General features: G+C 36.1%; 1 protein-coding gene across 6 annotated transcripts in view; it reads left to right on the plus strand.

Annotated features, from left to right (window-relative positions):
• The window catches only part of LOC127847483 (phosphatidate phosphatase LPIN3-like), a 43,911-nt gene that overhangs the window by 6,016 nt on the left and 21,497 nt on the right, over positions 1–16,398 (plus strand). For all 6 annotated transcript variants that reach the window (XM_052379416.1, XM_052379418.1, XM_052379419.1 and 3 more), the window contains 3 exons: positions 2,148–2,271; positions 3,007–3,138; positions 13,928–14,023. In XM_052379416.1, coding sequence (XP_052235376.1) covers positions 2,215–2,271; positions 3,007–3,138; positions 13,928–14,023 — 285 coding nt within the window. In that variant the 5' untranslated portion in view covers positions 2,148–2,214. The remainder of the gene's footprint in view (positions 1–2,147; positions 2,272–3,006; positions 3,139–13,927; positions 14,024–16,398) is intronic.

Raw genomic sequence — 16,398 nt, forward strand, 5'->3', positions numbered from 1 at the left:
ACTCTAAAATCTATCATTCACTTATAATGTTTTTTACATAGTATTTAAAATGAATAAATACATAACAACATTTGCATAGAATTTAACCCTTTCAAACTTAGATGCAAAGTGAAAATGGCTATCTGCAAACAGCATAAAACCAGAACAGCCTGCGAGCAACTCACAGTCTGTTCAGGTTTTATGCTGTTCGCTGCTCATTAGTATCTAAGGGTTGGAATTCAAGCCTTTAAAACTTGAATGAAGAAAGAAAAGTCTTAAATTAAATATAACTTTCTAAGGGACTACACATGCGTCAAAATATGTATAAAAGTGATAAAGGGTTAACAAACAAACAGAAACAAAACAAATCTGGACTTAAGTATTTTGACCACTGAACATTTCATTGAAGCCTGCACAATTTAAGTGAAATTTCATCAGACTCCTGGTTTTCAATATCTGTTATAAAAACCCATGAGTTTAACTTTTCTTTTTTATTTCCCTATGCACTGGGATTGTTTTCACTCTATATATAGAAAATGCCATGAAAACAATATGAATGTATGACAGTAATTAATAAGACAGTAATGGATGTTTGCATGAAGTAAAATGCAGAATGTCTGGAAAACGGCCAAATACTGGGTGGTATAAATATGCAATGTATTGCTGCTTTTATGTGATATTTACAACAATGACATCCATTGTAGTTACATACTGGCATTTTGCATGTTCTTTTTTGCTTCATTTCTGCTTGTAAAGTTGTTTTATATCAAATGTTGTTATACTATTGTATGAAGTTAAGCATATTTTTACAGCGAACTGTAATGACATACATTTTCTCCTTATAAAGGCTTCTGTTGAACATGCATTGAAATCTACTGGTTTTCAACCAACTGTTTGAGGCAAATATTTAAATATTTTGTAGAATATTTTGTAAAACGAAGTTAACACATCACAAATTGGCGTTCCTTATAGCAATTGCCAAAATATATTGTCACAAAACCCCCAGCATTTTGTATCTCATTAAATCTATGTTATCATGCATACCGGTACCTGTGCACATCTAGCGCTTATATTTTGGCTAGATTGTATTGCTATAAAGAACACTGATTTTTTATGGGTAAGCTTTATTTTACGAAATATTTTTTGAAATATTTGTTGATTTTAAGTGTTTATGGGTCTAAAATGGTAAATCAGAGAGTTCTGGCTGCAAATTATAGGATTTCAGGATGGTATTGAAAAGGGCAAAACATTTTAAAACAACCTTACTTTATTTTGTAATTTTTCTATCTTCACCAACTAAATGTTTAAATAGGACAATATATTGCAAGTTTTCACATTGAGTGTGTTGTCTGCGGTAACTTAAGCTAGATAATTGGCAGTGTTTTTAAACTATCTTGGGAATGGGGCTGGTCCCTTTTGGATTTGGGCAAAACACATTGTTTTTGCTAAAAAAAAATGAATCAGTGTTTAACAATTTTTGATAACGCTTACTTAAAAATTGAGAATAATGTTGTGTTCACAATTATATCTTCTAAGGTTCAACCTTTAAAGGGGCCTTTTCACGTATGGTAAATTGACAACATTTTAAAAAGTGGTTTCAGAATCGCAAATTTTCGATACAGTTAAACAGATTTGTGAGGAAACAGTAATACTGAACATTTACCATGCTCTTAAATAGCCATTATATGCATCTTTTGATGATGTAAAAACCTGAAAATTGTAAAGCGTTGCAAGGCGAAGCGATTGAATAATTTGGAGAGTTCTGTAGTTGTCGTTATATTTTGTAAAACTAAGAGGAATGCTTATTATATAGTATAAAACACAACATTCATTGTACGCGGAAGGATGGTATATGGGTCTAAGTGGTAGACTTTTTACTCCAGGACCCAGGGGTCAGTGGTTCGAGTCCTGTTGAGGGTTACTTGTTTTCTCTTTTTAAATTAAATTCTTGATTTTTTTTACTGGAGCTTTTTAGAGCAAATGTTTACATTTATCAATAGAAAGCATTTAATGACAAATATCAAAACATGCCAAAATCTGTGAAAAGGCCGCTTTAAAGATTGATAGATGAACTCAATATATATACATGTACATATTTCCATAGTTAATGGGTCTCTACATGTACGGCCTCAAATTTGACTGAAAAACCTCACAAATTCTTATTTCAGATTTGCGGATCGAGTGACCTGTAGAAAGCCCCGGCGCTTGCTGTCGGTTGCTGCTACCAAAGTATAAATGAGTTATTTCAGTATCGTCGGGAAGCTGTTCTCAAACGTCAAAGGATTCTATCAGGTTATTTCTCAGTTTTTTTAGTGATTTGTTTAAAATACATTAATATCAAGTGTTCTGAAATCAATCAATCAATCAATCAATTCTGAAATTGTTTGTTAAATAAATTTGTTTTCATGGATTGGCATTTTATTTTTATTATGGGCCTGGGGCCCGTCTTATCAAACTTCGTACGACATTCTTACCTTACGATGCAATTTTCGAAGCGCCATAAATATGTAACCGTCTCTTTTATAATTACTTTTGTTGAACATTTCCATTTATTAACAAATGAAGAAGTTAGATATGCTTTATAGTTGAAACCTACAGATCATAATCACTTATATTTTTAAATTACAAAATTCAATCGTAAGTGAACATTGCCGTACGATCTTTGATAAGACGGACCCCTGGATGAATGTTACCTTAGATAAGTATTTCTAAGAGCTCATTCAAAATTATTTTTTGTTCATGAAACCTTTTTTAATATTCTGTTAGTTTTTGATCTCTTTCACTCAATAATCAAAAGTTGTTGGTCAACATGTGGACTGCAGGAAAAGTAATTTTCATATTGAAAATGTGATGTTTAAATTTCATGTAAGTGTTTTTAAGTGTGATTTGTCCAGGTTTTAGGAAGACAATCAGGTTCTCAAGGTACAGTAACATACATGTCATACAGTTAATGATTTAATGATAATGATTTCTTTTTGTTGATGGCACATTAAACTTATTTCACCCTGAAGAATCACTATTTTTTAGGAAATAAATGCTGCGACACTTACCGGTGCTATAGACACCATAATCATCGAGCAGGAGGATGGCACGTTCAAATCATCGCCGTTTCACGTGCGGTTTGGCAAGCTTGGTGTGTTGCGATCCAGAGAGAAAGTGGTACGTGTTAATATATTACAGCTTTTTAGATATGAGCCTTCCTCTGGGATCCCAGAGTAGCCTGTGCAGTTTGCACAGGCTAATCCGGATCAAATCTTTAAGCTTTTATGAATTTTTTGTGTTCAAAAGAAGTCTCTTCTACATGAAAATCCAGTTAAGGCAGAGCGTGTTGTCCCTGAATAGCCTGTGAGGACTGCACAGGCTAATCTGTGATGACAGTTTACCCACATCCATTAAGTCACATAAGTTTTTATGCTTCAGCAGGATTGGCACCGATTATGAAAGCAATGGGTTATGTGTCAGTGTTTTTTTTTCATTAAAAATCGGGTCCGGTATTCAGCCCCATTTCCAATGGAAAAAAAAAGTATAAATTTTTCCCTAATTGGACCTAAAAATTCCCAATTGAAGGTTAAATTATTTTTTTTTTTGAATTTCAACATTTTGCTCATCTCCCATCCAGCCATATAAGTTCAACCTTAGTAAAAAATAAGCATTTTTTTAGCAAAACAGCAACAACAATAATTTCCCAATTTTAGTCAAAACGCTGCTAATTTCCCAACTCAAAGGGACCCAGCCCAATTCCCAAAATGGTGAGAAAAAAACCACTATAAGGCAGTGACTCCAATTCAGTTTGTATGTATAAAGCTGTTGAATATTTTTTTGTTTTTGTGCGATTTCTTCATTAAATATTTGAACGATAAAGATTGGGAAAAAAAGTCAGGAAATTAGTTTTGACTGAAAGAGACATAAATTCTACCAAGCAGAATGAGTAAAATATTTAGCTTAGATCGTATTAAACACAAATCGGAGAAAACATGAAGTTCAGGGGAAAAAACTTGGCAATATCAGTGAATTATGATATTGGCATTCAACAAATTAATCAAATAAAACATTTATGCCCTGACCTAAAGCTATAAAGAGAACAGCTCTTAATGTTCAAGAACATGGAATGGAGAATGGAGATACATAGAATATACTTAAACTCATATACATGTGAAAGTTATATCTGTCAGATAGGTCAGGTCACGGTCAACACTTCATGGTATTGACAACAATATTGATGTAGACTGGTGAAATACTAGTACCTTCGTAGAAAGAAGCACTTATTATAGCTATATAGCATGGACTTGATTATCAAACAAATCTGGACAAGAAGACTGCGATACTGTGATTTATATCCTTGATATGCATGTACTAGGTCAGTCTAGAGGGCAGTGCTACATCAGTGAACAGGATAGGCAAACAAATAATACTGTCCAAACAAAAATGAGTCGCGTTCTGAGAAAACTGGGCATAATGTATGTGTGTAAAGTGTCGTCCCAGATTAGCCTGTGCAGTCCGCAAAGAAGACTTCATTTAAATGAAAAATGTCATGAAAGCGGAAATTGTTGTCCCTGATTAGCCTGTGCGGACTGCACCGGCTAATCTGGGACCACACGTTATGCCATTAAGCCCAGTTTTCTCAGAACGTGGCTCAAATTATCGACCAAGGAAGACATGTATATACATAGGTCAACAAGTTAATATTTTGCCTATGGTCGGAAATGTCATTATCAGACAAAGTTGAAGTCCCTATATAATTTTATAACAATGATCTATCTAACATTTGGTAAAGCAGCAGTTAGATGCCTGTTGCACTGAGGTGGTGATAGTTTATTTGATATTTGATATGGTAGATGATAAACTTACATGCACTTGTTTTTTATTGTTCATGTATCCTGTTTGTACTCAATCTCTTCTTTTGATCATTATCTAGACAACAGTTTTTTGGCAACTTCACTAAATAACTTAAGAATGGCGTCACTTGTTACAACATTAAGTAATGTACTTTTAATATTGAAACAAAATGTTAAATTTGTTTTATGCAAATACACTTAATTTATAAACTATTTATTTATTATATTCATGTTGTAATTGTACAGTAAACATAACATAAAGAAACAATATACAAATATCAATTTTAAAATGACCCTTGTATTTCATAATTGAGTTTTAGTTAAATTGACCTGCATGTTTGTGTTTGACCAATAGATTTTGCGGATTATAAGAAAATTATATTTTTCAAGCCTTACGTACAATAACAGTACACATAGATCCTCTGATAAACCTTTTGCCACTTAGATATGTATATTAAGTCTCTTAAAAAGTTACATTTGATTAACCCTTTCAGTGCGGGAACCGAATTTTGAAGGCCTTTTCAAACAGTTTGGATCCAGATGAGACGCCACAGAACGTGGCGTCTCATCAGGATCCAAACTGTCTGCTATTCTGATAATATTCTTTGAAAAAAATCCAAGAAAATGCTAATTTTAGAAATTCAGCAGAAGGCATTTTAGCAGACAACAAATTTCCCAGCATGCAAAGGGTTAAAGACCTTTCTGGTGAGATTCAAGTGTTAAAGGCTTCATTTTAAACCCTTACTAATGAGCAGCAAACAGCATAAAAACTGAATAGACTGCGAGTTACTCGCCATATTAACTTTGCATCTGAGTGGGAAAGGGTTAATGGTTTTCAGTTGAATTATAACCAATGTAAATGTTAGTTAGAAGGGCCTGTATAATTATATAACTAAATTATGGAGCAAGATATGCTTACAACTGCAAAGTATAAAGGATTGTTGTTAATTTGAATAATTAAACCTTGAAGTACAAGCATTTAAGTTAAACCCATTTTATCAGTTGAGAACATCATATTTGGTCGGTTAATGACCTTGTGTGCCACAGGCAAATTGTTTAAATTGATGTGCTAACGCAACTTAAATTGAGATCTCAGGACAGGTACCAATGTCTATTAAAATTGAGAATACATGTTACAGGCTACTGACCTTTCATTGTGTAATATATCAGGTGGGGCTCAGAATAAAAAACGTAATTTTATTCGTGCTGAGCCTGATTTATTACTCAATGATTATAGGAAAATACCCTGTTTTTATGCCCCCGGATCGAATTATAGGGGGGTATACCGGTATTGTTTTTGGCCTGTCTGTCTGTCATTGTATGTGTCTGTCATTGTATGTGGCACAAAACTTTAACTTTGCAATATTGAAGATAGCAACTTGATATTTGTCATGCATGTGTATCTCATCAAGCTGCACATTTTGAGTGGTGAAAGGTCAAGGTCATCCTTCAAGGTCAAAGGTAAAAAAAATAATTTCAAAGCGGCACATTAAGGGGCATTGTGTTTCTGACAAACACATCTCTTCTTTCTGTTTATCATACCTTTATGATCTCATTTTAAAGAAATATAATGGCTATGGCGCTGCATTTTTAGCAGTAATAAATATAATGATTACGATAACTTTCAATGTGTTAAGACAGTGATTTTTTTTGCTAAAAATTATCGCCGATTTTCGGCTGCTTCCCAATCCCAAAAATCAACGTTTTTTTCCCAAAAAGCTGACCAAAATTTCCCAATACCCCCCCCCCCCCCCCAAAAAAGTTTTTTCTTAAATCTATATCTCAACTTTTAATTTAAGCATCCTGCAAAATATATAACTTTAATTTAGTCCTTTTTTTGATAAATAATTCCTAAATTTGCCACTTTAAACAATTAAAACAATCCCAGTTTGACCAGACTCCTTTTCCCAAAATGGCTAGAAACCCCCCTGAACATGCACTTAAAAAAGTTAAAATTCTGTTACATATAAAAAAAAAAGCTTAATTTTTCCCAATGTCATGGTTTATCCCGCTATTTTCCCCAATTTCATGGTTTATCCCGCTAATTTTCCCAATTCAAATGGCACAGGCTGTAACAAATAAAAGCAAAAAAAAAATCACTGTAATAATGATATCATGATCACTTGCGCTTAATATTGTAAATCATTTTGTTTGCTGTTTTTAGCTTACCTGAGATGTGCTCATGGTGAGCTTTTGTGATCGCCTTTTGTCCGTTGTGTGTCGTGCGTCGTGCGGCGTCAACATTTGCCTTGTGAACACTCCAGAGGCCACGTTTATTGTCCGATCTTCATGAAACTTGGTCAGAACATTTGTCCCATTGATACCTCGACTGAGTTCGAAACTGGGTCATGCTGGGTCAAAAACTAGGTCACTAGGTCAAAAAAAAAGAAAAACCTTGTGAACACTGTAGAAGTCACATTTGATGCCCAATCTTCATGATACTTTGTCAAAATGTTTGTCTAAATGATATGTTGGCTGAGTTCAAAAATGGTTCCGGTCCGTTGAAAAACATGGCCGCCAGGGGGCGGGGCAGTATCCCTTATATGGCTATAGGGAAACCTTGTGAACACTCTAGACGTCACAATTGTTTGCCCAATCATCATGAATCTTGGTCAAAACATTGGTTTCATTGATATCTCAGACGAGTTCGAAAATGGTCCAGATCGGTGAAAAAACATGGCCGCCAGGGGGCGGGGGCTTTTCTCTACATGTTTATAGTGAAAACATGTGAACAATCTAGAAGTCACATTTTTGGTCCAATCTTCATGAAATTTGGTCAGAACATGGGTTTTCTGGATATGACGGTTGAGTTCGAAAATGGTCCAGATCGGTGGAAAAACATGGCCGCCAGGGGGTAGGGCAGTTTTCTCTATATGTATATAGTGAAAGCATTTGAACAGTCTAGTTGTGATAAGCCATAATGTTAAAGAAAGATAACCTGTACATACTTTCTAATAGGTAACTCCCTTGTATAAACCTGGGACTTCTTTCATAAAATGTGGTGTACATAAAGACAGTAGTTTGCATGCAATTTAATAAACCTATGTCACAAAATAACTGTACATGTACTCATGCACTGTAGAGCCTTATCTTTGATCTTTACTGATATAAAGCCAAACTAACGTACTGTGTTTTGGTGTATTTAGCAGACTACTGTGCTATGAAACTGTTTCCATGGCAACCTTGTTATTTGGCATTTTCTAAATAATAAAGACTCTTTTGATTGAAATAACTTTTGTAAATTCTTCTTATTTTTTACATTTGAGTCACTGGAGTTTTCCACTTTCCATAAATTGTGTTCTTTAGATTAAGTTAGACTTATTTTATAAACAAAATTTTTGACGCAACTTCTAGACTAACAGTAACTAATATTTATATCAGTTTTTTTTGACAGATTGTGAACTTCTTTTTACATTCATTAAGGTATTTGCTGTATTTGTTCATTTTTAACGATGCATTGATTCTTTTTAGACTAAAGTTAGTTATTTTCATTAAAGCTGCTTTGGTTTTCACTTATAGAATAATTCTTTGAGTGTATTCAGGCCTATCTGATTGGACGCCTTTAGTTCACTTGCGTAAGCGAACGAGACCGCACCACCACAGTTGTTTATAGTAAAACATTGTGAATACTTTTAGTCACATTTTTAGTTCAATCTGAATGACACTTGCTGATCTGACATGGTGACAATCTTTATGAGCATAATATTTTTTGCTAATTGTGCGTCATGAATATTTGCCTTGTTAACACTGTAGAGGCCACATTTATTGTTGGATCTTCATGAAACTTTTTCAGAAGACTCGTCCCAATAATATCTTGGACGAGTTTAAAAATGGTTCCAGTCTGTTGAAAAACATTTCCGCCATGGAGCCATTTGTTGTTCATTCTTCATGAAACTTGGTTAGAACATTTGATCTATTGATATCTTGGGCTGTAAAGAACAGGTCATTTCTTTTTATCTCAGGTGAGCGACTTTGGGCCTTTCAGGCCCTCTTGTTGTTGTTTTTTTGGTCAAAAATATGTTGCATATCAGGATCAAATTGTTTGTTTTGTTTGCTCTGATTATATTTCATCAAAATGATGACTTTAAAGTTGATTCTGAGTTATCAATAACAAATACTAAATGCTGCAGAAAGAAAGCAAAACTCTTAATTTCAATTAAAGACTTTATAAAGAATTACAAATAGTCATGACTAATCATGATGCAAATTTTTTTTTCATTTATACAGGGGTGTCAATTGTCCCAATTTTAAAGGCTGTAGAATCTGGGGACACAGGTCCCCAACGGACATAAAGGGCCTCGAGCCCTCACTGATTGTACTATTTTATAGTATTTCTAGTTGCATTTCTGGTGAATACTATGCGTAATATTATAAATCGGACTGTCCGTATTACCGCATGTGTATTCGTCATTTTATGTTTGTTCATTAAGGATGTCAAGCATAAATAAAATCGGTGAAAATGCAGGTCCCCTACGGACATAAAGGGCCTCAGGGGTTGAAGAATTTTTCTAGAGCCACTCGCCCTACAGGGCGAGAAGGCCTGACAATCCACTCGCCCTTCACTTTAATCTACTCGCCCTGCATTAAAAAAATAGATATCTATATTTATAGTTATGATCAACCAGAACCTTCTAAACCTACTTAACATATAGACACTAAACTGCAAACAAATTATCTACATCAATTGATGGATTATATTTGCTTTCCTTACGTTTTCTGCACCTCTTTCCTTTTCTCAATTCTTTCCGCTTCTCGTTTTGACGACCTTTCTAATTCTTTCTGTTCCCTGTCACCACCACCTTGCAGATCTTTTAAAATAGAACCCTTTTCCATTTTAATATTACAGACGAACTTTTACTGAAAGACACACTTGATTGACAAACGGTTACAATATGGTAAATTTTGCCTTAGGCTTCTGATCACGAAATTCGGAATTATTCTGTTTATTAATAATTATTTTTTTCTGTTTATTTTTAATTAAATATAAGAAGTATTATAATTAACCAGTGATGTATTATTGTTTTATTGATATTTACATTAAAATTCACGGAATGACCAATATATTTAACAGTTTTATTCACTTTTAATCGATTAGCTAAGAGCACTGACAACAACAAAAAGAGTGCAGCCGATTTTGAGATTTATTTTTACTGTGCCCGTGACGTCATTTTTCATTGTCAAAACGAAAGTGCAGTTTCTTTGTGTTCTTAATGTATTTTTTGTTCGTTCGAAAAAAAATTCGCAATTTTTATCGATGTGGAAGGAGTTCTTGAACTGAATTTATATTTCTCAACTTGACAGTATTTAACAAATTTTACTCGCCCCACCGTCAACTTCACTCGTATACGCGAGCGGTCGAGTGGATTCTTAAACCCCTGGGCCTCGAGCCCTCGCTGATTGTACTATTTTATAGTATTTCTAGTTGCATTTCTGGTGAATACTATGCGTAATATTATAAATCGGACTGTCCGTATTACGGCATGTGTACCGGTATTCGTCATTTTATGTTTGTTCATTAAGGATGTCAAGCACAAATAAAATCAGTGAAAAATGCAGTATCCGAAAACGACAATCCGAAAAAATGTATGTTTGTGCACATGAAATAAAATGTGCATATCGTTTTAATGCTGAAAAATGAAAACTATTTACCCAGCAAATATACATAATCACTATATAATTTGGTGAACATATTGCTTTACAATATGCTATTGAACTTCTTTACTTTGCCAATTAATCACTTATAATATTTCATGATGGCGGACATGTGCAATGATTCGTTGACTTGTAAGATTTTCCGAAAGTAGCGACTATTTCTCGCCATCTTCCGAGCCAATCAGAAATAAATAAATTAAGTACCCGAGAAAATCGGTTGATATTTTTTAAGCTCAGTACTCAAATATATTATGACTGAAATTTAGCAGTGAGATTCGCACTGTTTTAAAATGTATTAAACGTCAAGCATTACAATAAATGACCAACATGTGAACAATGGCTGTATTGGTTCCCGACAGCCTTGACAAATAACATGAGCCGATTGAAAAACTGTAAATGGGGTCATGAGCCTCAATTGGCGTTCTATACATAGATGGTGATGTCACTATGCTATTGTCAGTAAGACCGGCCTGTACACAATGCCTCGACTGGAATAAACCAAGGCGACTTGCATCAGCGGTCAGTGATGCGCAGCAAATCCTCTCACTATCAGAAGATCAGATAACCGATAATTGCACGCAGTAAACAATGGCAGTATAGTGACGGCATTGCGCACACACACGGCAGATTATCAAAGGAGAAAAAATTTGAAAATGTCAGCGATTTTGTTTTCGCTTTGATGTAATCAGTGGGCGTTGTCAAGCATCATAGGGCGATGACTTTGCCTACGTCGCCCTCTAGGATGATCCCTGCATTGACTGATATAAAAACTTCCTGTTGAGCAATAGCCATTTTGACTTTGCTTCTGAGCCTGAAAGGATTATTTCGATGGTCCCAATTTAAAATGTCGAACCTACAAAAACACAAGTTTTCAGGAGACATATTTTTGTTAAACATTTCTTGCACAAAGTCAAATAAAGATTATTTTAAACATTTTTAAAAGTGTCGCATGATGAACCATGTTCGTATGGAACTAATTTGACGTTAAGTTAATAAATCTGCTGTAAAATGTATCTTCGTCATTTAGACTTGCATTTATGTGATGTTTCGGCAAATTGGACAGCTTATTGTAAGAGATTTTGTTTCAATAGAATAAATTTGTCCATTTTTTCCGTAAGATATAGCAAAGCAATGCGTGTTTTTCTGTTTTACACGGTGGAACAGAGGTGACAACCGCAATTATTTATTTATAGTGTGGCCTCAACTTAGTAACTTGTGGGAACAATTTTTAAAATAACTTGTGGAAACAACTAAGTACGTTGTCCCCACAACTGTTTAAGTTGAGACCTCAGCTTAGTAACTTGTGGCCACAACTTCATAACTTGCTCCCAAAACTTCAACCTAGTAATTTGTTCATTTAACTTATTAAGTTATTCCTTCAACTAAATAACTTGTGGGAACAACTTATTTATTAAGTTGAGGCCTCAGCTCAGAAACTTGTGGCGACAACTTCATAACTTGTTCCCACAACTTATTAGTTGTTGCCTCAACTTAATAACTTGTGGGACCAACTAACTATGTTGAGGCCACTAATTTAAGTTTAACCAATAAGATCGGGTGTTTCATCTTTACCGTTTTATCACAATTAGTACCCCTTATTTTACTAGATGCTCGGGTTCGAGCACTATCCCTGTTAGCTATGGATCCCCCGTTCGAGCCCTATCTGAGCACTTGCCATGTAAGCCATGGATTTCAGATTTGAGCCCCTATCTGAGAGATCGCCAAGTTAGCGACTTGGTTCAGGGTTTGAACCCTGATGTGAAAACTAGGCACATAAGCGACGGATTCCGGTTGGGAATCCAGGTCTGATACCCCCCTTTTTAAACGATGGGTCTTTGGGTTTAAGCCCCAGTCTAAGGACTTTCCCTGTAAGCGACTTGGATCCCAGTCTGAGCATTCGCTCCCTACGTAACGGATCCTGGTTTGGATGCCCTGCTTGAGCACTCACCCTGTATGCTATGGGCCCCGGGCTCAAATCCCGGTTTAAGTACTTGCCATTTAAGCGAACGGACCCTGATCAAAGTCCTAGTCTTAGCGCCGGACCCGAAAAATGCGGGATTTATAGCTTACAGGGCTAGTGCTCAGACCGGCGCTAGAACCAGAACACCCATAGCTTGCGAGGCTAGCTCTCATTTCGGGACTCGAACGCGGGAAATGTTGCTTACGAAGCTTGTGCTCATTTCGGCAGCCGGTCGCTTAGAAGGCGAGTGCTCAGTATGGTATGTTAGCGACGGCTGTTTGTTTCAAGTCCCTGTGTGAACCTTTAGCTTTCGGTGCGAACGCTCAGACTGAGGGTCGCAACCGGGATCCTTCCCTTACTGGGCAAGTGGTAAGACACAGGCTTGAACCCGGGATCCATAGCTTTCAGGGCTAGTACTCAGACTGGGGCTCGAACCCGGGACCGGTCACTGTTGGTGCAAATTCTCACATCGGAATTCGAGCCGTCGCTTATAGGGTAAATCCTCAAACCGAGGATTGATCTAGAGACCCAAAGCTTTCAGGGCTAGTGCTCGTACTATGATTCGAAACCCGGGGCCGTCGATAACTCCTAATTAGATTTTCAGACGGTCGAAAACTTAGGCATCTTGCACTCGCCTCGTAAACGATGGTTCCCGGGATCGAGCTCCGGTCAGATGAATCGCCCTTTACAAGAAGGGTCCCGGGTTCAAATCCAAAAAACATGGGACTCGAAACCGGGATCCGACGCGTACGTTGCTAGTGCTCAGACCGGGGATGGAACCCTGAACCCAGTCGCAAACAAGGCAAGTGCTCAGACAGGGACTCAATCCCGGGATCCATAGCTTACAGGGATAGTGCTCAAATCGGCGCACAATATTACGCGTATACAGGTACTAAACGTGATAAAACGGTAAAGATGAAACGGCCTATCTGATTGCTTAAACTATGTTGTGGTCGAAGCTTAATAAGTTGTTCCCACAACACATTAAGTTGTGGTTATAACATAGTAACTTGCGGCCAGAAGTTATTAACTTGAAGGAACAACTTACTATGTTGAAACCTCAACTTAATAAGTTGTAGGAACAAGCTATTAGTTGCGGCCACAAGTTACTAAGTTAATACCTCAACATTTTATATTATTTTGATATCTTTTTGCGTTTATCAATGCTATAAAATGTACATCATTTAATTTTTTTATAAGCGAACGTTTACGTTTCGTCAATTTGCCTTAACATACATGGCTATATTGATACTTTAATATATTAATAAGCGCGCAAAATGCCGACGTAAAATTTTTTTTCAGCTTCGTTATTTTGACTTCAAGCAATTGCGGTTCGTCATTACATCACGTGACTTTATGGAGCTGTTGCGATTGGTTAACTATTTTGTTGTTTTGGGGGTATATGTGCATTGATTTCACGCTTTGCACAGTATCAAAATCGCGAAATGCCAAAAATGTAGGTTCGTCATTTTAAATTGGGACCATCGATTTGTGTTTGCAGGTTGACATAGAGATCAATGGGGAGCCAGTGGATATACAGATGAAGCTTGGGGACTCTGGGGAGGCGTTCTTTGTAGAGGAACTGGATGAGGAAGAGGTAGGGGGGTTATATTGTCACTTTCAAATGGGTGTTGCTCTGGGAAAACTGAGCTTAATGCATGATCAAAAAGTGTCGTCTCAGAGAACCCTGTGCAGTCCAAACAGGCTAATCAGGGACGTTACTTTCCTCATAAACTGGATTTTTGTTAAGGAGATACTCTCTTTAAACGATAAATACCATAAAAGCTGAAAGTTTTGTACCTGGGATTTAGATAGAGAATAATAGGTTGGTGACGTGGATGGAGAATGGTTATCTGGCAAGTCGGAGGAAGTTATCAGTGAGCGGAAGGCGAACCCGATAAGATCATCCGACGAGCCAGATAACCATTCCCCATCCTCGTCACCAACCTATTATTCTATTTATCCTGTCACATTTACAACATTGGTTGAAATGTTTCAAAAATATATAGTTTTCCAGTATTTTGTGTTTAAATATTTAATATGGGAAAAAACGCGCCGCAGCAAAAACATGGTGACGTCACGTCATGCAAAACGCTAAGGCTAGCTTCCGTCTTGTTAAACAACACAGAAATCGAGTCAATAGTTATTAATTCAATACACAAAGAGGTAGTTATGCTGTTAAAATAATAAATTTATAAACAAACAGTACTTTACACGTATGTTGTAATTTTTTTAATAGAAAACAAGTATATTTTATAAATAGAAAATAGTACAGGCGTGCGCATGCGCGGACAGCAACTGACAGATATTCAAGGTCACATGGTCATCTAGCCTAATATCTTTTTGGATATTAGGTTACCTGGTTATCGGGCTGATTTAAAGGCATGTGACAGGATAAGCACAAATATTAAGCCCAGTGTTGCCAGAACATGGCTCAAATAATAAGGGGTCATGACATGTAGTTTTGTGCTTCCAGTTTTCAAAAGTTAATGCAAAACCCTGCACTTCATGCTCAAGCTAGTTTTCAGTCACAATATTAGTACTTTCCTAATATCACTGGCACAGGTTTACATTTGTTCAATTTAAGAACATGCTTTAAACTCTTAAATATTTAAGATTAAGATTATGGTTATGGGAGTTGTGGTATTAAAACTGGTTTCAATACCAGCAGGTTATCAGAAGGTTATGCTTGTTGATGTGACCCACTTTGACCTGGATGTGTAGAAATAATACGGTCAACTCCGTCAGCAGATAAGGTGACATTAGTTTGCAATGATGTCATGCAGAGTTCAAATATTTGGGTTAGATATTGGTCAGGTCAACCTTGTGTCAGTATTGCTGGCTGTTACAAAATAGACTTATTTGGTATAGTGATTAAGTAAATAATGTCTGCTTGTAATTAACCTTGAAAGGATAACAGTCGTAGAAAATTATTATTTTAAAGTTATAGTTTTTTGCTGTCATCATTAATACTTTTTTGATCATCTGCATCTCCTTGAACATTTTAATTATTTAATAAGAAATGGGCTGTGCTTGTGAAAAGGGGGTTTAATGCATTTTCGTAAAGTGTCGTCCCAGATTAGCCTGTGAAGTCCGCACAGGCCAGTCATGGACGACACTTTCCGCCTAACTGGTTTTTTGCTAAGAAGAGACTTTATTTACCCTGTAAAGGTGACAAATCTAATTATTATGAATATAAACTGGTCTAATTTTTACCGGATTTCAGTTACTCTGGCATAAAAAATGCTAATAACACAGCTTAGGTGCAAGAATTATGGAAGATATACCCGTTTCATAATTGAAAGAAATGTTTACAACTTTGCAACTAATGTGGTGTGTAGCCTCAAAGCGGTGACGTATGCTAAAAATAGCCGAAAGAAAATTCTATTTTAATTTTATTGTAAACAACTTTTTACCAGCAGAAAACTACTTATTAGATCACTACAAACGTTTTAACCATTTAGAAGAGACCGACTTTGTGAGTGATACAGGAAAACGTTGAAAATCAACGATGTACTTTTGGTGACCAGATTCATTTTAACTTTCTCTTTCCCGAGTAAACAGCGATGTAAATAAACTGATTGTTTGTAAACACAATTGACTTGGAGGACACTGTATTTTGAGCTCAAAACAAGTTGTATTGTTCATTTTTTTAGCTCGCCTGTCACGAAGTGACATGGTGAGCTTATGTGATCATGTGATGTCCGGCGTCCGTTGTGTGTGCGTACGTGCGTGTGTGCGTGGGTCCGTCAACAATTTGTTTGTGTAGACAGTAGAGGTCACAGTTTTCATCCAATCTTTATGAAATTTGGTCAGAATGTTTATCTTGATGAAATCTGGGTGGGGATTGTATTTGGGTCATCTGGGGTCAAAAACTAGGTCTCTAGGTAAAAAACTAGGTCACATAATAGGTCAAATAATAGAAAAACCTTGTGTAGACAATAGAGGTCGCAGTTTTCATCCAATCTTTAT

Source organism: Dreissena polymorpha, chromosome 10 (genome assembly GCF_020536995.1).
Source record: "Dreissena polymorpha isolate Duluth1 chromosome 10, UMN_Dpol_1.0, whole genome shotgun sequence".
In the NCBI taxonomy this organism is placed as follows: Eukaryota; Metazoa; Mollusca; class Bivalvia; order Myida; family Dreissenidae; genus Dreissena; species Dreissena polymorpha.